Consider the following 24658-nt stretch of genomic DNA (forward strand, 5'->3'; position numbering starts at 1 on the left):
CCACACAATTACGACACTCGAGAAAAATTGGATCGATTTAATTCGATTCTTGAAAACGTTGGCGAACTACCGCATCAATTATTAGTGTGAACATTATCGATATCGATATTAATAATGTGTTGCGAGGGCTGATGCAATCACTTGAAACGCATTTTAACAATGTATATACTGGGTATACTTATTTTTAAGCAGTAGTAATCATAAAATTTGAAATTTAACTGATAAAGTAGGCGAATCTGATGCGAATGTGAACGGGTTTTTTTCCGCGATTCGATGTTTTTTTTTTCAGTTTTTTTTTTTCAAGAATAGTCTCAATTGTATAAGATATTTGGACATATAATTTAGAAAGGATTTTTTCTTCCGATAACAATGTATATTTTATATATAAAAAAGGCAAAGGATTATATAACTAATATTTCATACGTTTATAACGTAACATTTGAATTCATACCAAACATATCAGTTAATATTACTATTATTTAATTAAAAAGTCCATTGAAAAAACCACATCATATATTATTGCACTTATCGTCACGAGATTCTGTGATAACTTCAACGTTAAGTTGTAGCTTGGCAACTTTGAAACGCTTGATTAACATCGTGAATCATAATCGTCAGTACAAATAAAAACGAGCAAGAGTTACGTACTTAAATAAATTCTGAATGACATTTAAGAATGTTTATCAAAATTGCCGGTTTCCAAGATATACGAGTAAAGGCTTGTGTGCGCTTGTTTGTACATGTGTGTATAGTCACAGCTAGACATACATAACAACATACAAACATAGACATTTAAATGAAACAGCTTGATCCTATTATTATTATTTTTTGACATGAAGGTAAATTTTTCCAATCTGTCGAATTGCCAGCAATATGACACAAATTTGTAAAATTAAGGCACTATAGCCGAGTCTGTGGACCAAAATTTTTTTTCAAAAATTGACTAAATAAGAATCATACGTTTTAACCTGAACTGTAAATCTTAAAATATTATAATATCTTCTTTGCATGTATGTCCCGTAATTTCATTGCATCGATACGTCATTAATGTTGAAAAGTACATGTTGCGCGCGCGCAGACCGCCATCGGTAATTGATTCCAGGTACCATAGCATTATAAACTTGATGTAATTTCGCGAGATATCTTTATCACTATAAGTTATTAGGTGCTTGCTTTGAAAATAATTAATACTTTTTCACTTTACTTCCATAAAGTTACATGTGTACCTTCATGTGTTAAAAACCAAATATAGCTCTTTGTATATATGTTGTTTTATTCGGTTTTATTATTTTTAATTTACGTATCATACGAATAATTATAATATATTAAAGAAATAGGTGCTAGCATCTGAAATACAATTCAATTCTACCTACTAGAGGGTGTCAGGATGTTCAACATTTTTTTTATACTATGTTCATTTAAATATTAAAGCCTAGACGAGTAAGATCAACCGTCTCAGCAATATGTGTGGTAGGTATACATTAAAAAAATTGCACTCACACGTAACTACGCTGGGACGTGTGGACCTCGGGCGATTTCTACGCCCGTAGGAAAATACGTTACTGAGATGAATCTACAATTGTAACAGGCTTTTATTAACTTGACTGGTAAGTAACAATCAATGTATAGATCTATTCACTTAATAAAGACAACCTCTCCACGATAATGTACACATAAAACTTAAAAACAAAGATAATCATAGGATCTAATTTGTATTTTTTGCAGTCTTAACTCTTATGATGATTGTCTTACGCTCACTAAGAGAATCTTGTAAGCAAGAGCGTCAATCAATATTAATGAAGCCGATTATTTAACGTGAAGGGAAGCGTCTTCGTGAATAAATAGATCCATAACGGTTCCAGATCAATTTTATGCCCATAGATGAACAATTTAAACGTTTTTTTTTTAATTTACTAAACAAATAAGATAATTAAATTTAACTAAAAAAAATAAAAAGTAATCATTAAATATATAATATAGTGAACTTTTCATCATGAATTCTTTGGCTATTTTATATATATATATCTTTAATTTCATAGTTTTAGTTTTAAGATTAGTTAACAAAAGCAAAGGCAACTGATACCTATAGGCATGTTCATAGACCAGAGATTATGTATTGAAAACTGTCAATACGTAAAACATGAAAACACTTAAGATATAGCCCTATTACTAAGTATACTAATAAGACACATTAAAACATAATTCTAAGTGTACCTACACCTATTATTTCCAATTCATACAGATTCATTCAATCATTTCATTCGGTATATATTTAGGTCCTACAACCTTCGTTTAGACAATGTTTTTGTCATCATTAATTTTTAAAACATACTACTTTATTAAGTTAAAAGGGTACGCCATACTCCTGCAGTTAGCACTTACACTTAGTATGGCTAGATTTGTTCTTATTATTTCCGAATTAGAGTGTTTTTTGAAGCTCTAATCATTGCCTTAATAACTAGTAGGTATTATGAAAGGTTTAACGTTGAAGCTCAACATTACTTTAATTTTTCCGAGACTACATTTGATAAGGCAAATTAAATAGCTATGAATTATATAATCGCTGATATTAATCTACATTTAATTTTAGTTACACTCATTTTTAATTCAAAAACGTTTTAATTTTATTTAAATATGAATTCTTTCTTATATTAATTGTTCGACCAGCACCAATTAACTCATAATGCATTTGACAACACTTAAACACGCTAAGAAACATTAATTATAATTTTAGGAAACTTTCGGTTGAACATTTTATCTTATTTTCTATTCAAATTTGATTGTAATCAGCGTTTATCCGATTCATTAATTTTTACGACTGTTGTTTCTTAAAGAGGATCACTTATTGTTTATTTTTTTATTTTATTTTTTACTTAACACTGTTTGTATCTATTTTGTGATCGTTTCTAATTAATGCTTATCGTATAATTATTACATAATCAAAATTAATTTGAATTTAAGTTTGTTCTAAACAAGATTAAATTAAATATAAAAATCAAGGAATATCAATCAGTACATCAGCTGAGCAACTCTAGCCTAATATAATCTATATAGTGTTATTTTTTTTATGATACCTATATGTAGGCGGACGAGCAAGTGGGACACCTGATGATAAGTGGTCACCAACGCCCATAGATAATGGCGCCGTAAGAAATATTGACCATTCTTTACATCGCCAATGTGCCACCAACCTTGGGAACTAAGTTGTTATGTCCCTTGTGCCTGTAGTTACACTGACTCACTCACCCTTCAAACCGGAACACAACAATACTGGGCACTGCAGTTTAGCAGTAGAATATCTGATGAGTGGGTGGTACCTACCCAGTCGGGCTAGCACAAAGCCCTACCACCAAGACCAACCTTGTGCAGAGTAATAAGCATAACTTTTTAACATTGTTTAAAAATAAACAATGAAAACGAAACGGTGAAGGAGAACATCGTGAGGAAAACCGTTTGTGATTTATAAAATTCTGTCTAATTCACCAATCCGCATTAGAAAGCATGAATGGTGGAATTCCAAACCGTCTCCTTAAAAGGAGAGGAGGTCTAAATGGGCTATGTTCTAGTCTGTGTCCAGTAAGCTGTTCAGTGCAGTTACTTTATTCCAATCAAATGATTATTGGTTTATTAGGACTATTTTGCTTCAGAAAAAATTGGTGGTTCTTATTACCTTTTAATTAAAGAACATTAATTATCTATTAAAATTCGAACGACCCGTTTTATTAACACAGATAATAAAATCAAAACGCAATACATTTAAAAGAATAACAATATTCTTATTTATCGCGCAGATCGGAATAGTCTCTATTCAATAAAAGCGATGTTATTCAAGATTCATATTTCTATTAAGCGAGGGGAAAATTACGTTCTCTGCTTTGTATGTTATAAATTTATTGCTTCTATTTGCTTGATAAAATCTTTACGACCATTGTCTGATGTTAGTATTTTTCTATTGCGGAACGAATATTGTTTTCTGAAAGGAATTAGTGTTTTAATTACGTATTTTACGATATTTACTTGGTGGTAAGGCTGTGTATGTGTGAGTACTCACTCGTCATAGGTATATTCTACCGCCAAACAGCAATATGTCGTTGCTGTTTGAATGGTGAGTGACCTAGTGTAGAGACACAGAGGATATAAGATCTTAGTGTACAAGTTGTTGTAGCGCTTAGTGATGAAGACTAATATTGCTTAACATTTCTAACAGTACCAATATTTCGATATAAATAGGTTATTATTACTTACCACCTCGTCGCCCATACACTAGAAAAAAAAAATGGAATTTCTATTAATTTTACTTTTGACTTAAGCCTTTTTGTTATATGCTAAATTAATTTAATATCTAGTTATATAGAGAGAACAATTACGTATTAAATATAGGTCCGAGCGAATCCTATCTCTGCTATTATTTATACAGAAACAACAAACAAAGTAGAATTATTAACTGTACGAATTTATTAACCGCGTTATACAACCCTCAAATAGATACTTAGTGAGTCCCCCCTCCCTTCTCCCCAGTGACATTAAAACATTGAGGCAGACTAAATTAAAGCGCGCCAAAACTGTTCTCTCTGGGCCCAAGGCGGTCGTTTGTTTTAATACAATAAGCGTAGTCATCTCTTTCACTCCGCTCATTAGAAAGCTATCACCGTCTCTCTCACACTCACGTAAATTAGTTTTTCTCTTAAGGCGACTACATAACTCATTGATCTAGTTGGCAACTCACATTTGTACGACTTCGGCGGTTGCTATATAATTTTCTTTGTAGTTTTCAAATTGTACATTTATTTCAAGTAATTAGAATAAAGTCGTTTTCATAAACCAATGATACTCAAAGCGGCTTAATAAATTAAAAGGTACGATATAACGACGTGTTCAGCGCAACAGAAGCGTGTTCCTTTTAATCACTTCTAATTTATTTAGATTTAAAGACAGAGCGAGTAATTTACCGTCGTCCTTTTCCAACCCCTGTTACGAGCGTTATAGCCGTCTCTCTCTCCTGGGACCATTTTTAATTAAAATCACCGAGAGAAAATTAGAAATTATATTCTATTTTCAGAAACTTGTTCTGACGCTTTGTTGGAGATTATCTCTTTTTTATGAGCCCCCGGTCGCGGCTTTATTTTAACGGCCAAAGGATTGTCTAAATGGTCAATGCTAAAGCCGGTGTCTTTTACGATTGTGTTACTCATTTCAATACTGCGCTGCTATGATTGGAAATATTTTAGCTTTAGTTACGCGTTTGGCTTTATGGCAATAAAATATTTAACTTTATCGCTTTCAATAAAGAAACTGTTGAAAGCAATGATGTTATTTCTATGATAAATTGAATTGGTCTAATTTAGATTTTGAATCGTTAAATATTTTAAACTTTACCTTCATTTTTAAGAGAATTGCGACGAAAGTGCTACGATAATAACCGAGTAACGAATAGAAACATTAAACTTAATAGATCCATACTAAATCAATTAAATATGATCGTTATTTACTCATAAACAGTTATAGAATAAAAATATATCTACCTATATAAACCTCATTTATTAGAATCATGGAAAAATTTGGCCGTTGTTCTCAGTCGCCTATAAAAAAAGATTTATAGCAATGTTTCTTCCTTCAGGTGGCGTTGGTGATGATGATGGTGACAGTGGGAAGCGGAGACGGTCAAGGACCAACTTTAACTCCTGGCAACTCGAAGAGTTGGAGCGCGCGTTCCTTGCGTCGCACTACCCGGACGTGTTCATGAGGGAGGCGCTGGCGATGCGCTTGGACCTTAAGGAGAGCAGGGTTGCGGTAAGTCTTTATTGGATATTCCATTTATATTATTTATCGAGGATATGATAGGATTCTTGATATATCTCGGAGAAAACACTCCATAATCACGACGCCAACTATTCAACTATATCAACACATATTTTTTGTAATATTTTTTAAACTCCATGCTCGTGTTGTTGATAACACTAAAGCTATTCCATAGCTTAACAAAAAATAGAAAGAAAATCAGTGAACAAACAGAGAAAAAAAATACTGCACTGTTTAAGATCAATTTGTATAATTAAATATTGGTTGTTTGCCCCAAATATTAAGATATTTCTTTTTCCTTATAACTTCGGCAATTAATTCCAAACAAATTACATTCAAATTCTATAAATATCCGGTAGGTAAGATAAATATTTTCTTAATTTCTTCAGAAATAATGTTAACGAATCCATTCGATTATTATTTAAGCCTAGAACCAATTTTCTCGCTATGTCCATAAACACTTTAACTGTCCAGTAGTTACAGTTTATTATCGCGTGGTTATTAAATATTTTTAGTCTGTGGCGAAAGCTGTAATAGCTGGGCGTTACGCTCAACGTCTTAATTCGCTTCACACCTAATGTTAGAGTTTACGATTTTCAGGATATTTAAAATTTATATTCATTGGAAAGCATTTTATTTAAAATTTCACCGCATGTTTTTTGTTTCTTTTAACACATTTGTTTGTCTGCTACAACATTATATCTTGTTCTTATTCTTTCTGTTTAACCACATCTTGAATTCCTTGTCTCCCTTAAAATAAAAAAAATGATCTGGAATGGTCTATGCCTATATAAATCAGCTCCGTACATACGCTTGACAATTGTTCCTCAATTTTAGTTAATTAACTTATATCGTAACAAGGGGTCTTGTTTTCCGAAAGGAAATAATTTAGTGTATTAGGAATTTAAATGTCTAATCTGCATCAATAGCATGTTCTTATAAAACACGCATGACTAAGCAAGACCGTTCTGTCGTATTATTTTATAATTATCTAAATTTATTATAGGGCTTTCCTGGCTTGAGTTCCACCCATATTTTAACCGCAATACGGTTTTTATTAAGGCTTAACTTGAATGTTTAAAAATATACTGTAATTACAAGAGACATAACATTTTATACAATGTTAATCGAAATATACAAGTTTACATTTCACTTAATCATCAATGCAGTAACAGTCTGTAAATTTCCCATTGCTGGGTTAAGGCCACCTCTCCATTTGAGGAGAAGGTTTGCAGCATATTCCACGCTGCTCCAATGCGGGTTACAAGCAATGTTTGATCAGTATTGATCTCTTACTATCCAGTCAAACCAAAAAAAATCATTTTATATTTTATATATAATTAAAAAAAAAAAACAAAAACAACAAATATACGAGTCCCATATGTTGTTAAAAAAATAAAATAGCTTGTTATATACATATATATTTTTATTGGTTAGTTTCAACTGTCATAAAAATGTATTAAAATGCCTTACCATTCTAACGATTAGATTGACCCGTTCAATGATCCATGAAATTTGTGTATGAATAATAAAACGGGGCGAAATCTTTGCGAGGACGAATAAAAACGTATAACGATAAAATATTGAAAGAAAAAAAAATCGGTTTTGAACTTTTTATCTGCCAGTAGAAAAAAAACGTAGTGTTTCTACTTAAATAATAGTGTACATGACAATTAGAAGCGTCTCGTTAATCCTTGCTTGCAAAAACGTATTTAAATCATTAATAATAATAATATGTTTAGTTGAAAATGACTATTCACGAGCGTTTATTATTATTTTCAGTAAAAGTTACGAAATACATTATTGATTGGGTCTCGTGCTCATAATAGCACTGCTTACTCACCCTTCATATTGGAAAATAGCAATACAAATGAATACCGTTTGACGATAGAATAATCGACAAGTGCGCTATATTTAAAGTCTGTACTAGATCCATCATTCAAGCTGAAATATTATTATAAGTTAAATTATTATAATTGTAATTAAGTTTTTGAATTAGATAATCCAAAAAAAGTATCATCTTTCCCTTTCTTTAATTTACGCTTTGCTATTCATACAGGTACACACTAAGTATCCATTGAGATACTAGTGCTGTGCGAAATTAAAATTTCTTCCTATATTAGACCATCGATTATATTTACGTCAATCGTGGGTCTTGACTCAACCCTTTTTTCTCGTTAAGAAACAAAAAAAAATGGCTAGAATAAATCTCATATTCCAAAAAGAATAAAAAACGATAAATTAACTGCACTATCTTACATAAACGTAAAAACTGTAATATTTTATAAGGAGTATGTTAGTACTGCGCTGCAGTGTGTATGCCTAACTTCCCGTTCAATATAAATGAGGGGCTATTTTCGTTTTCCCAATACCCCCCGGTCTAAGCGGCCTTCAGGGACGTCGACTTTTTACCTAAGGTTCACCGGACGATATTATAGACAATTTTGGTTATTATCCCTTTCAATAGACACTGTTTCATACAACAATCGTATATATATTACATACTAAAACCAGCATTCATCTTAATTGAATTCATTTAGAGTAACTTTCAGTAGCAGAATGACAAAATTGTTTAAATTAAATTTAATTTTAAATATTACGGGATCAATTATCAATAAATAATTACTTAATTATTTTATTGTATCTACAGGCCGATCGTATGTGTTCTTGTTAAACTTAATTGCTAATTTCTTTTTATTGACTTGTAACTATTATAAAAATAAAAGAACCAATTAATGAACATTTTAAGCATTAAACATAATTGCGTATGTGGATACAGCACCCTATTACTGTACCTTAACACTCCAGACAAGTTTATGAAGACGTGTCTTTATGTACACTTAAATTTTTTCTGAAGGAACAAATGTGGCATATCATGAAACCATCCTCAATAGAGTTCGAATCTAAGGGTCACAATACAGTAAAGTGAACAAATTTCCCCAGAGGAACAGGAATGAATCTATTTCTATAATCAGTACTAACGTCGATTGTATCCTACGTTTATCGCAGTGAATCTCGTTTCAAAAGACAGACTATGCCGCACCACTCCTAATAGTTGGTATAAATCAAAAGATTGCCATCTCGGCGGCACCCCTGGGACGCGAGCGAGACGGCACGATTGAATAGCATAGATTTAAATGGTCGGGTCAGATAAGGATGGGTATAGATCGCGCGCTCCGACTGAAACGCGGTGCAGGGACGTCACAATTCGATTACAGCTCAATAAACTTTAAGTGACTTGTTTGCGTCTGTAAAGTGGATTTTTTCTTCTTCTTGATTTCTCTTTTTCCTCTCTTCGTTCAAACAGCGACATTTCTGAATTAAACTTTGGTATCATGTTTTATTTTAACTCTATGTATATTAGTTGTTATAAAAAAGAAGATATTCATATAACAGTTTGTATTGTTTTTTATATGTTTTGTAATGCAATACTTAAATAATTAAGTTTTTTATTGTTTATGTCTCGGTGGATTTAAAATTATCAACCCCTAAGCAAGTGTTCCACGCGCACCGTTAAAACGCCATTCGTTACCTAAATAGCAAATTCTAATCTAATTTTATCCCTGCCAAACGTAAAACTTGCGAAAACGGCTCACCCGCTCTGCGGTAAGAGAGGAAGTATCGACTTCATTTTAAAATTCATGGCATAAAATTTACATTTATATGCCAATTTCATTCCCTAACTGAGCCTCGGCGGTCGTACGCACACATCAGTATTCCGCACACATCCGCGCGGGTAGAAACCTGAAATAAAAAAAAAAGAAAATTGCGTTACATTCTTCGCTTGGCTGACAAGAAAAAGAAAATGCGCGAGGTTTAAATATGGCACACTAAATGGAACGCTTAGGCGACAAAATGCGGATAGAATATAAAATTTAAGGACACCTCCTTGTCTCTATCTAACTTGTTTTTTTCTTATACTCTCGTCTCGCTCTACAGTATCTAACGCGTGCCGCCTTTACCGCCCTAGGCTTAGCGGTAAAAGATAGACACGAGGAAATATCAGGGTTGCCTCTTAAAGTATTATATATTGCACATTCATATTATATTCAATGACAAACAAATCTAACTTCGTTAGAAAGTGATTTAATGTAATTACGACTTGAAATGAGATGCTATTTTAACGTCGACAGCTCGTTTTAACGATACATATTATATGAAACAATATTTACTACTAATAATATAACTTGATGGAAGCTGTTCAGTTTTATTTCTTATTTTATCTATGAATTTGAAGAATTACCAACCCTAAAGCCTTGAGATATACGGATAACGTGATACGAATTAAAGTACGGGCTACCATTTTCTTAAAACTACATAAAATTAAAAAGTAAACAATAAAAAATAAAATTTATAATTCAAAACTGTTACAATAAATCACAAATTATCTTACGAATAGAAAAATCAAAACAAAATACGCTTCAAAGCGAACGTTAGCGTTGTGAAGGTTGAATTATTTGTATAAAAAGGCCGTGACATTTTCATAGCTCCAACCGCAAACGTTGAGGATAAAAGGGAATATTTCCCCTGCCCTCCTAGTAGGGGAAGACACCTAAATACAAGTCAATGTATCGACGCTACTCTTATTTACACCGACTTAGGGGAAAGGCGCCAATTGCGGACACAATACGATTTTCACGAATGGTTTTCGTATGAATTTGTTTGGTTTGCGTAAGTAGGCAATTCACTGGGGAAGAGATTTTTTTCGCTCTCAACAATTGAGCGAGAGGGTCTTGATTGTGAACGATGACAATTACTTCTGTCTTCCGAATTGTCACATTCATATACACTTTTGTTTACGTGCGTTTTTGCGTATTTCTTCTTAACTAACGACTAACATTATGTATCTTGCTTTAAATACGGTCTCACGCCTTTTTCGGATACAGATTTGTATCTTCAAGGCTCATTTTAACCAGTATGTCAATATGTGTATGTGTAGTCCCGTAATTTGACAAGATGGTAACACTATTTATTACGATGTTTTTAAGCATCTTCTCGTGTGATGATAATCTATCGCCTGTTCTTGAAAACTATTTTATTTTATAACAAATTATAAATATAACAAGATAACTACTTAAGAAGTACAAAAATCTACAGAACATGCCCATTACTAGAAGTATAAACAACAGTTTGATTCCGAAATAATCATATATATCCCAACGAATTCCTACCAACCACATTGCCAAAACAAGCAAGTTATTCGGGAGATCCCCCCTAGGTGGTAGGTGGTCATTAAGGGAAACGAGCAGACCCATTACCGCCGCCCGTTCGGATTCTATTCCGTAATCAATGTATTTCGATTTGAGCCAGACTACGGGGTTAATTAAAAACTCGGCTTATATACTCGGAGCTATTGATAATGAACATAAAGAGCTCATGTTATGTATTAGATATTAGATGTTATGTATTACATAAAAAAATGTATCACTTTAATACTTAGAATGCGAATGAATACCATTATTTATATACATGGGAATTTTATAATTTAAAGATTTTATACATTAGTTACAAGTCGTGATGGCCCAGTGATTAGATGTGAATTCCGATTCCGAGTTCAAACCTAGCCGAGCACCGCTGATCATGTGCTTATTTTGTATTTATAATTCGTATCGTGATCTGTGATAAAGAAAAATATAATGAGGAAGCCCGCATGTAATGGAGGGGATAAGAATCTGCCACGTTTATGCAAAAAAAAAATGTTTTTTTTTTTTGTATTTAATTTTAATTTATCAGTCAAAATGTTCTTTCATAACCTACATTTATATATAAACACACACATAAGCTGCTATCGATCTATCTTCGTCTTAGCCAGACGCGTAAGCCAATTAAGCTTGCTTATTTTTAAAAACGATGCTTATGTCGAAGACTATTATATTCTTTTAAATTATTTTTAAATAACTAATTGCTACCGAGTATAGCGTGTCGGTAATCATTACTTATCTTAATAGCTATAAATAGTGCATTGAAAATAAAAATTACATGCTCCCTGTAATAAATGACTAAAATGAATTTCTAAAATAATAAAAGCGTATTTATGGAATACATTCGTTTCAATATTGAGTTTAAAAATATTTTTCTCGTGAAAACTGAATTGTTTTGGCCATTGTTCATTTGTTAAGCCTATTGTTTGAAGCTATACACTTTTAATTGACTTTAAAGTGTGACTACACGTGGATGAAATTATGTATTAACTAGCTACTCGTCCGGGTTTCGCACGGGTCTACATAGTACTCTATACAACGGACAAAATAAAGAAAGAATTCAAATTTTTTTGGACTACGAACCTTTGGTGTACACAGATATACTTACCAAATTTTTGTCACAAGACTTTGGCTTAGGAACGCATAGACGATATAAATACAAATATACAGCTTTATTCACTTGTATAAGGAAAACACAAATAACTTATTTCTTTATATTCTTTTCACTATTTAAATTCTGCTTATGAAAGAATGAGCATTATTTCTTTATCCTATAATAACTGAAGAAAGATTAATTTGTTAGAAGGGTTCCTTTCCTTTAAAGGAAAAAAGGAACTTTTACGAGATCACTTCGTTGTCCGTCTGTCCCTCTGTCCGTCTGTCTGTCTGTCTATCCATCAAGTTTCTTTTTTTTTAATGCATAGAGGTTTAAAGTTGAAAGGATCAAATCGGTCACCGTTCCGGAGCTGTGAAAATATCAAACCTCTACGCAAAGATATGGCCGTTTATGTTCCATGCAGTTTGTTTCCCATACAAATGGAATCAAAATCTATAGGCTACTTCCCTTTGACTTATTAAATTTGACAAGAAGCAATAGCTTGTAGCACAGGTATAAGAAAAAAGGGCTACAAACCATACGACCTATTTAATTGAATTAAATTAGCTAATTCTTTTGCATTATCGTATATTTTTAACTTTAACTTGACTTAGCTGACCCCTTAAATCAACGGGGCCTTGGGCTGAAGTCCAAAAAGCCATATGGTAGACCCAGCCCTGCATCAGTGTCCGATTGTACGGAACCCTCAGTGCACGAGTCCGAATTGCACACCCGGTTTATTTAAAACTATATATGAATTCGTTAAGTAGGTTCATTTATAAAACAGGGTAATTTTTAAGTCTTATATATTACTTTGATTGTAAATAAAGGGATTTTTTAAAGATAAGTATTATTTTTTTATAAATAGGTACTTTTAAATTCTAACATAAACCTCTGCAATAACACCAGTTTTCGCCTGGCTGTTAGGGGAGCGGGCTTATAAAAATATAGATAATTCTTCCATGGGGTTCAAGTTTGCTTCGTAAGAAATGTCATCATCATCATGCGATTCAGTGGTTCAGCCGTGAAAGCGTAACAGACAGACTTACTTTCGCATTTACAATATTAATATAGATTTTTAATTGTTCTTTTGTAATTACATTCAGAGATAATAAAATGTTTTATTTTATTTATTTAACATTCTATTGGAACACAGAACTGCAGAATGTATATAATAATCAAAGAAACCAACGCTTTAAAAGCATAAAGAGATTTCCCTTGACATATCCATCGTATAATATTTCTTTTATGGCGACGTTTTATTTTTATTCATTTACAATCAATTATTTTTATAGCAATACTATTATTAAAGGTTATTAAGCTGAGAATTGAATTGAATTATAAATGATTGAATATGCTTTCTCGTAGTAAATACAACGAACAAAAGAATTCACGAGACAGCTATCAATTGAGACATAAAGCGTACGGGCTGATGCGAAAATACGACTCAGACGTGCCTGCGCATGCGCCGATGCACCGACAAAGGTTATTTACCGAAAACATGCCTTATAAACGTCTTCATATAGCTACCGATTCTTGTATTTTTAATTATTCGTTTAGTAATTTCAATAAATTTATGCTTAAAGTGACTGGTAAACAATGTTTGACTAGTATATTCCTTATTTTATTTAATATCTGTTAGTTTGAATGCACAATATATAAAAAATGTAAAATATGAATACGTAAAGGTCAAAGGTATATATTACCTACTATAACACATATATACATATAAAGGAGTATTAAGTCTTTGTCAGTTCTTCTCGGTTGAATATACATTTCAAACATCTGTTAGCTTTACTCTTAATTCGTTCCATTAATAGAGCCTACCACTAAGTTTATTTTAATTAAAAATTCCTTGCTTTGTTTAATTAATAACAATACCTAAAGATTTTTTATTAAAATGAAATCCGATCAATATTAATCTAATTAATTTTTCGATATCTATCGCTGAATATGTAAACAAATCCCTTTTTTGGACTGGAAAAGTCTTACAGAGCTTACAAAAATATCTCTGTGTTTAACAAATAGAATTAAAAATCATAGAGCCATAAAAACCATGCTAGCTAATTCAAGTGACTTCAACAAGTAAATAATATAACAGTTTCTTTAAATAAAACTATTTATTGTTGTACAAAAAGTATAAAAACGTAACGTAACTTTATAATAAGATAAATGCAATTTGACAGGATGCTATCAAAAGTACATTTAAAAATAGAATATCACAATTAATTAGATAATTACTTTTCCCCTTAGTAGTATCCGTATTACTCATAATAACTGATAATTTAAAAAGAGTAGATAAATATCCTTAATTATAAACTGAAATTATATTATTTATAGAGTTATTATATTTCTCATAGCTAAAAGCAATTTAATGATAGCCTAAGTATAAAAGGGCATAAGATAAACGACTTTTATGAAAATAAATTGAGTTTATTATAAAATATGATCTGTTCCGTAATTATTGTCAGTGGAATCCTTAGATGTTAAATTAATAGTTCTATTTATATACGAGACAATTTTTATTTATGTCAGAATTGTAAATAGCATAATTTGTAATGGAAATATTGTATTTGAGCTTGCGAATTTTTTTATATGTATCTGGATGGACTGGGTCACCAGATGGTAAGTGGTGACCGCTGCCATTAGACATTGGCGATGTAAGAAATATTTACCATTTATTACATCGTCAATGTGCCACCAACCTTGGGAACGAAGGTGTTATCTCCCTTGTGCGTGTAGTTACACTGGCTTACTCACTCTTCAAAGCGGAACACAACAACACAACACAACTTAGCTTTTTGCTCTTTAGCGGCAAAATATCTGATAAGTGGGCCTAAACCTGTTTGTAGGGAATAAAATAGTTACGGAATAAATTATATGTACTTTATTGTATTTTTTTTTTAAATTATCGTGTTGGAACTATCTGTTACACTACAACTAAGATTTATCGTTTATCGTGTTCTATGTAAGTTATGTTTTAAAACAGCAAAACAAATAACCGAATCAAAAAACGCTTATCCAATTTTGTGCAATACAAATTTGTGTAATGATTTAATGCCGCGTATAAATAAATCAATTGTCATTATTTGTCTAAGCAAATAAATGTATAAACTCGTTTGTTACGGAACTTCAGTCGAAAATTGTTTTTGAAAGTCAAGAATTATGTTAATTTCAATATCTAATCTCGATTCTCCATTGTCCATAGGTATGGTTCCAGAACCGTCGCGCAAAATGGCGCAAGAAGGAACATACAAAGAAGGGCCCAGGGCGGCCTGCCCACAACGCGCACCCACAATCCTGTTCCGGGGAGCCCATCCCACCGCATGAGCTGAGAGCTCGCGAGAGGTGAGCAGATTACAGGCCAAACCTCTAAGGATAGCTTAGAAAAAACTGATTGAAATAATAAGTTGAAAAAATAATATATTATATTAAAGTAAATGATGATGGTGATGGAATTACACATACAGAATAATTATTATTAGACCATCAAATATGATCACCTAATGACAATATTGCTCATTGTATGTGGACTGATGGCTTATGAACACTATTTAATATCAGCCACAAAAGATGTTATTACCTCATGTGTAACGCTCTGTCAATAAAACACTGTTAATAAATTATACCGCTTAATAATGTCAGTAGATCCTCAAAAATATCACTATTTTAGGGTATTCTAATAATATATTATAATATATTATATATTAATATATATTTATTATTATATATTTTAATATATTATATATTCTATTAACATAGCATTACAAAGAACAAATTTTGAATATTTAAGTTAGGCTTGTTAACTTTACTATCGACTTCTATCCCTCTAAAATAAGGTTCTATACTAATTAGGCCCTACAATTTCCAACAGGGCGAGAAGAAGAAAGAAGCTGGCAAAGGCATTAGAGCGTCAAGCGAGAAAGCTGCGTGCTAAGGGCATCGCAGTGGATCTCGAAGCTTTGAAGGCGGAATACTTGGCACAGCACAGAAACAGTGGACTTTATTCGGATTCTGATGGAGAAATCGAAGGAGAAGAATGCATGATAGATGTAGTCGGTGGCGATTCCTGTCACGATTCCGGACCAGAAGACTTTTCACTCTCTGGAAGACTTCGCGCACCTTCTGGAACTGATGCTATCAATAATTCAGATAGTTCTACTTCAGACGGCCACTCAGCAAGAAACTTTAGCCCCCTACCCGATCCTCAGTCGTCTTTCTTCAAGCAGTTCAGCACAGCTGCTAGCAACTTCGACAAATTCGATTTTGACTCTGGCAGAGCAGTATCCTTAGACCTGAGCGGCAGTTCAAATACCGAACAGGACCTTTCCAAAAACGGGGGAACAAGAAAACACAATCCGTTCAGTATAGAATCCCTCCTTAACACGTGAAAATGACTTTTCTAGAATAAGTACGCCTTGGGAGGCTTCCGGATGTAACTTTTCTTTCACAGACTTAAACACTGGCATTTTGTGAAATGTTCCTTTGCTTTAATATTAATGAACTATTATCATTAGTTGTAATCAGCTTCGGTTAAGACTTATAGGTACCAGTTTACATATCCCTTTGTGAATATTAGGTAGGATTTGTATTATATAGTTAGTAGTGTAAATAGTAATTTTATATTTATTTTCGTCTTGTTAATCTATTATTTTATTCATCGTGGGGCAATAATACAAAAAAATCTAAATATTTGTTAATCATTTACTATTTTATTTTTTCACGTGTATATTTATTGAAAAATTAAAAGTTTAACGATTTTTCTCTACATAAAATATCGATCTCGTTTAACTTAAGATCCTATACTATTCGGAAGTAAATCAATAAATGAAAGTTTTTTGGCGGGTTTCTTAAAAATACAGAAAAAAGAAGCATCACTATTTTATTTTTTAATCTTACGATACTATGGCTGAAGTATTAGCCCTAACCAAAAAGGTTACATATTTCATGTTTTTTTAAAATTACAGATGTTGGCTTTGTACTTATAAAAAATTAACCTTCTTAAAACTTAAATCAGATATATTGTATAATTATCTAGATTTTCAATGAGTACATTCAATGAAACACAAATAAGTAACATGTAAGAATTTCGTTAAATGTTGACCACTGTAAGCCAGTTTTTTTCGGTTTGACTTAACAAAGGTTGTGTATGAGGTATTACTAATGTCATTTTTAGTGTTTTAAGCAACGACATTATATTATTAATAATCTTTTCATCCACATATATATTAAAGTACTATTTTTTAAATTAATTAAGCTTTTATCTCATTTATCGTCTGTGGAAATAGCGGACATTTAACAGAAAATTAAGTAACTTTGTTCCATCACAAGCGAAGCGAGCAATTAACCTAATTGCCGACATTACAATATAATTTCTTACACGCCCCGCTTTACCACTTTACAAACTTAATAAATTGTCCTTTTATATTCGCTAAATAAAGTTTTTGCTACTGCGCTCTTTATGTTGTCAAAGGACACCTGCTGATGTGTAAGTGAAATAAATTCCGAGCAAACAGAACCGGTCGAAGGTGTTACGAGTAAATATGAAACGCACAGCAATCCGTTGATTTCAATTTGTATGCTAAGCTGATAACTCCCGGTTATGATTTATTTTAGTGGAACTCAAAACTGGAATAACCGTTCATTTTCGATCTCGTATACTTAGAAAGTTATTGCAATTCCAACTCCCATTACAGTAGAATAAACTCCAATTTTTCTAGCCATTGCCCGGCAGTAGAACGTTTTCAGACTATGACTATATTTTAAATTGGTAAATTTATTCTTGAGTTTTTATTGACAACTAGCTGAACATAATATATAAAACTACCTATAGCACACAAACCGTCACCCCCATTGTATCCTCTCAGGTGAATTAAAAAGTGGTCTATATCCATTCTCGAGACTCAAACTACCTCCTTACCAAATTTCATATAAATCGGTTTCGCAGTTTAAGCGTACATATACTTTCACATGTATAATATTAGTATACATATTTGGCCAACAGTGACGTGATGATATACGATCAAACTCCATGTTTACGAAATTATAACAACATCATTAACTCAAAATTAATCTACGATTCCACTTAACCCGAATAACCTATTAAAATCTCATTGTTCTGAATAACATTTCGATATAATTAAATTATATAAAAATGTCCACGTAAATATGATTGCATAGGAGAGTCTCGAGTCGTAAAATGAGTAATTAATGTATAACGCGAGACCGCCGATAAGCGCCAATTAGTGCAACAATATGGCTGACCGCTTTATTGCCATTTTTACTCACAACACTGATAAAGGCTGGTAAACTATCAAAATTATAGTACTATGTTACACTAATATTTTTATCAAAATATGATCTTACATATCGCTTAATAAAATAAAATGCGTAATGAGGATTCGATTGTAGCGTAAGCTACTGGCAAACTCGCTTTATTGGCGCTATATCGCTAAGTGTTTAGTGGATGGTCGGATTTATTTGCTTTATTATTTCAAAAGTTTTATTTAACTTATATAGAAGGTCACTTTGCTGAGGTACATTGGGTCAAGCGTTAAATTTTATATTGTGGATTTGTTTCGCTTCGATTTTCTTTGTGTAATGAGAGATTATTTAATATGAATAATGAAAGTTGAACGTTATAGGATGTTCAAAATAAAATATATAAATTTATATAAAATCTAATTTAAAAACATCAACTGAAACAATTAATTAGAAGAAATAGTTTACAGGTTATAATTAGTAAATTATTTATAAAATCTTTCTAAATAATAAAGCGCGAAAGATGAATGTTAAAATTTTATACACGTCATAAAAAATTGATTGGTTTTTGTTTTTGTGTTGTTGTATAGTTGTATTTTTGTTTATAGTTCCTCACGTACGCACACAAGTCAAAATCTTTATGCTTTCTTCACTATGAAGTTACGGATTTAAAATTACACGCATTAATGTCAAATCAATTTAAAATACATTTCAACCAATGAAATCATATCTACGTATATGTTACATTAATATAAACACACACACTCTCATGTTGACATTGCATGTTATAGTTATCATTTTATACAGAACCCTAAAAATTATCGTAATGAAACAAATCTATGGTAAATCGTAAAATCATTTAAAAACACTAATTATTACACATATACATTAATATTATTAAATAAACACTGATACATCGCTTTCCAATAAAATTGTCTTATTTTATAAACAATATTTTATTGCTTGTAGGATAAATATATTTATTTATAATAATAATTCTTTATATATTCAAAACAAGATATGAAAATAAAATTAAAGTGTGTGGTAGCTCAATCACCTATCCGTCACTGATTAAGTAAAATCTTGCACTGAAGTTGGACCTTAAAATTTAACGCCTTTAGCTCACAAACAAATATCGACAAAAAACAAAAAGACTAGCTATAAGACTTTGATTTGTGTGTTTCACAAAGTAAATTTTGTTTATAATTTTATATATATTAGTAATATTGTAATAAGGAATGACTTGTATGCGTTTTTGGTAATGGATTATTGTAATAGAAATAAGCGTAGACCACACTAATGTATATTTTGTAGCAGGAAACAATATGATAGGTACAAAATAATTAAGTTTATTTATATCTATAGAAGAAACGAGACGTGATACGGGAATATTTGTAAATTTATTATCACATTGATTAAGATGTAAAAAGTATGTTATGCGAGTAACTTATTGAATCAAAATATAACATTATTAAAACTGCACTTGTTTTTCACTACACGTCCCCTGTGAAAACTACTATTTACCCACATAAATTTGCACAGCGGTCGGTACAAGAATGTCCCATTTTTTTATGTCAAAGATTGCAGCGCGTCGAGCAATTTCGCCAATGCGGGAGTACCAGATTACTACACCGTATTACGCAACAACTGTTTTTTGGGGAAGTAATTGCAATCCAAAAAAAAACTGAATTGCTGGAAACCTTGTTTGTGGAAGAAAAGGTGAACATCGCTCTAAAAAGTGTTATATACTTAAATAAATTACTAAAGGCTCCAGTACACAAATCTCTATGTATTTTACTAAAAATGCTAAAGAGTTCAGGACGCGAAGCTTGCTTGCCAATGCAAAACCAATTAAGCAATCCAAAGAATGAATTGCTTAAGTACTCGACTCATGTGAGCGACAACGATACTCTTGTGTAGTATTTCGAGAGTTCACGAGACTCAGAATGTTTAATAAATATGTGGAATTATATACTTTGAGTTGCATATTGATATTGTTATATGAATGATATAACTCTCAAACTGCAAAATCAATTTTTATTAAACGCCGATGATCGTTTTTGCCGATGAGGCTTTTTAGCATCAGATATCCATGAATATATAGATCCATGAATGATGATTTCAGGATATGATTTCAGGATATGTCGGTCCAATTATACTTTTACTAGATATTTGTATAATTATAAAATATACAAATATCTAATATAAATCGATTTAACGAGATAATAATCGATTAATCGCGAGTTTGAAGTACATGAAGCTTTTTGAATAGAGATCTAATAATGTTTGATTTGCCTCTAAGATCAGATGTTAATTGCATAAAATATTAAAGAATATTATATCCTATAATTTATATTATATAAGAAACTGATGGCTTCAACTTCCTCAACAATGTTATTTTTACTATTAAACATTTTCTTTGTTTTGATGCACTTGGCTGTGTATTTCAATTTACGCATCATTGATCATTGCTGAACGGTTGTATGCTTATATAAATTGACTACAATTTAGTTCTTCAATAGGGAGACCTATTGAATTGACCGTAGTTAAATCAACATGTGATTGCCTAGCACTGAAGAGCTTAGAGTCTAAATTGACAACAGTATGATGAATCGTGCTTAGTGGTAGGGCTTAGTGCAAGTCTGGATAGTTACCACCCAGTCATTATATATTCTACCGCCAAGCACTACTTAGTATTATTTTGTTCCGGTTTAAAGGGTAAATGAGGCGGTGTAACTATAGGCAAGAGGGACATAACATTCCTAAAATTGGTGGCACGTTGGTGATTTAGGGACTATTGTCGTTACGCTAGTATTTATGGCAGTGGTGACCACTACCTACCAATGCCTAAAAAAATATTTATCTATTTTATGTACTATTAACTCCCAGCATAATATAATTTGCATTCTACATACAGTACGGTACATATAACGTAAACACCGCCAAGTTATGCCATACTATCGTAATAGACGAGTATCGTATTGACTATCATAATTGAATAAGACATACAAAATGTCTTGTCATTGCTGTGGATCATTGAGCAATTCCTACATGAGGAGCCAATCCAGTGCAGTACCTATGTCACGTCTAAAATGGGCTATTATAATTAAATACTTATATAAAAGTTGTTTAATTTTGTGTTTCTACTGTTAATAGTTGAGAAGTTCCTTCGTCTGGAGTCAATACTAGGTGTTAAATCAGGTGATGGTCATGTTTCATCAAATTCATTATCATCGGAACTAAACAGTGAGGAAATGTTAAGAGTCCCAGCGATACAAACAAACATTGCAAATTAAATAAAATCTAGTAAAATTGGTCCTTTTTTTAGACCATCTGATATAATAATAACTACATAATATGATCGTTCTTTATGTTTATAATCCGCAATTGCGAAACAATATATCTTTAGTATGTCCTGTCAAAGCTTATAAAAAAGTTGATATTATGAAATTAAAACTATTTTTATTTCAACTTTTCACTTACAATTAACATATCCCATATATAATTCCTGCTTTTGTATTATAATTATATGTAAAAATCTGTCGATAACGTTAAATTATAAAAATATAACACTGTTTTGCATTTTCCTTTCAAACTACAGAATAGTATTAAAGCTTACATACATATAATTAAACATTTCGAAGCAAAAAAACGATTAACAAAAAACGACCATAAAGCAAGAGACATGAGGAATAATTTTTCGGTCGAATTATTTAAGCATAATTGTAAAATTTGCTCAAATTATTCGCCAAATGTTAAACCGTTGAGAAACGCCGCTTTGACACCCGATACCCGTATCAACGTACAGACGCGAATGCGTGACATTACGGCTCGAGTTCAATTGAATGGCCAAAGGGTAAAATGGTTTTTAGCTGGAACACTTAATTTAACATGAAGTAATTAAACATTGAGAAAGAAATCGCCTAATTACTTTAAAATTTTATTTGTTGTTAAAGATAAAACGCGGGAATTTTTGCCTTTAATTAAAAAAATCTTTTACTAGTAAATTAACGTTACTTAGCTATTTTACAAGTGTTGCAAAAATTAGATCTCTAAACAATAGGAATCTTATTAAGAACCCCGACGGACGTCGTCCTGTCCGTGTAATATTGTGTGTACACAAATTGTCATAGCGAACGTTTAAATAAGATAATGTGCTACAACGCCATCTATCGGTGAGTTAAAACAAAGCGGATCGTAAAAAAAAATCGATTTAAAAATATGTATGCCAACTTTCAAAATAATTTGTCAAACGATGTCGAGGTCTATTAATATCAAACAAAAACAAACATTAATATTTGTATATTATTTAGTACAAGGCATATAAGTTATATCAAATTAAATTTCGATCATTTTCTATTAAGTCTAAAAGTTTATATCGATAATTATAATGTATGGCTATTTCAACAACATTGCAAATATTTTAATCAAATTATTATGTTGTCATTAGTATAATCATTTAATTAAGAAACAATGAATAAATTAACATCTGCTCAAGAAGTTTCATTTGAAGGTATATCAATATATCTCTTGTAGAATAACAGTATAAAATCCATTTCTTCAAATATGCCTAAATTTTCATTAAACTTAACTATGTTTTTATATAAAAATAGAGGTCACCTGGCGACTTTTAAATTGGCTATTTATCATAATTTTTAGTGAACATTATTTTTGGAAACAAGATTTTAATCAATAATGCCAATTAATAATACGCCCACGTGTTTATGGATCGCCGATTAATGATGTGCAAACAATTCTCTCGTTACTAAAAATATCGTTGTAAAATTATTTATTATAAATTGACAATAATTTTAAACATTTTTGTTTATTACAAAATTAACCATATTTTATATGTGTTTATTTGTACCAGTTAAAACTGTATCCCGATCAAAATTGATTTTTTATTTATAAAATTTACTAAAAATATGTACTAAAGATAGATTAGGTTAGTTTTATATCTATTTAGCATCTAGAAAATAGGCAATAAACGTCCGTGTAGTTCTTGTAATGAGATACATTAAATACAGTTGAATGGCCTATGCCATTGCTAAAAGGGACTATTGCTTAACAAAATAAATGAGTACTTTTGACTAAACACAAGTCTTGTCAGCTTGTCAATTTCATTTTAATAAGTGTTTTAGTGTTAATCTGACTGAATATGATGTATACGAGGACAGGTCAGGTAATTTCCTATATGACACGCTCTCAGAAATAAAACGTAATAAATGTCATAAGTTAAAGGCTATTTTCACTGAAAAGACTAAAGAGATCTTCAATGGCAAAGGGTTCTTACTGTAGGTTGTAAAAGTATGGTTACTGGACTGGTGTTCAAATTTTAATAAAGTAACAACAATAATAAGACTTATCCCTGAGTATTGATAAACTAATACCTACCTACTATCTAGTAAAGGCAAAATTCGAGATAAAATATTTTAAGCGGTGAATGTCACAAATTTGATTCTTATTCAGGAATTGTAGTAATCTTATTTATATTATAAATGCCAAAGTTCGAATAAATGTTTGTTATTCAATCATGCCAGAACGGTTAAACGGATTATACTTTGAAATAGCACATAGGGTACTTTTAATACCCATCGCAATCGGACTGTAACTAGTTGATTATATACCTATGTAGTCCTACTGGTTTTCTGTGCAAGCCTATCTGGGTGGGTGTCCCACGCTCATCATTTATCTACTATATATTATACAACAATACTTGGAGGGTGAATATCAGTATCATAAATGGCACATGGAACATAGAAATTGTATCCTATGATAAATATCACATTGGCGCAATTGCATGAAGTACTAAGAAATTTATAAAATGTTATAGTACACAAAGCGTCACCCCGTTTCACCCCCAAAATAACAATGATTGTTTCCCCTTACACAATCACACCACCTTTTTACACCATTAAAGGATGATTTTTGTAATATAAGCTAACTTTGCCGTCGCCGGAACTCAAAGTATTTCAATACCAAATTACATCTAAATTGATTCAGCAGTTTGCATGAGAGGTAACAGACAGAGTTACATTCAAATTTATAATATTAGTAAGGTAAAGTCATTCCTTATGTAGATCGTATTGTTAGCAGCACATTAATACCGTCAACAATATCGACACAAAATTTAAGAACTCTCTAACCTATCCAAAACAATCCATATCTTATCAATATTTAATTTTAATTGACGACTCTTAATTTAAAATAACTAAATCATAAACTAGTATATACATTGCAATATAGCTCTTATGTACTTAAGATAACATCTATAATTGTATTCATGCGAAATCACGTGTAC

The 24658-nt window shown here is 31.5% G+C and overlaps 1 protein-coding gene and 1 long non-coding RNA gene across 4 annotated transcripts in view; both read left to right on the forward strand.

The window, feature by feature from the left end:
* Positions 1-16749, forward strand: part of LOC125065827 (homeobox protein unc-4-like) — a 35267-nt gene extending 18518 nt beyond the window's left edge. Inside the window, exons 2-4 of one of the 3 annotated variants that reach the window (XM_047673668.1) lie at positions 5618-5790; positions 15305-15444; positions 15971-16749. In XM_047673668.1, coding sequence (XP_047529624.1) covers positions 5618-5790; positions 15305-15444; positions 15971-16487 — 830 coding nt within the window. In that variant the 3' untranslated portion in view covers positions 16488-16749. The remainder of the gene's footprint in view (positions 1-5617; positions 5791-15304; positions 15445-15970) is intronic. The other 2 variants (XM_047673669.1, XM_047673670.1) reach the window with 2 other exon arrangements.
* A 111-nt stretch (positions 16750-16860) lies between these two features.
* LOC125065828 lies at positions 16861-24410 on the forward strand. Its single transcript, XR_007119642.1, has 3 exons — positions 16861-18050; positions 21559-21564; positions 24374-24410. It is a non-coding gene; the product is annotated as an uncharacterized LOC125065828 (long non-coding RNA).
* The last annotated feature ends 248 nt before the right edge of the window (positions 24411-24658 follow it).

The sequence above is a fragment of the Vanessa atalanta genome, chromosome 8 (assembly GCF_905147765.1).
Source record: "Vanessa atalanta chromosome 8, ilVanAtal1.2, whole genome shotgun sequence".
NCBI lineage: Eukaryota > Metazoa > Arthropoda > Insecta > Lepidoptera > Nymphalidae > Vanessa > Vanessa atalanta.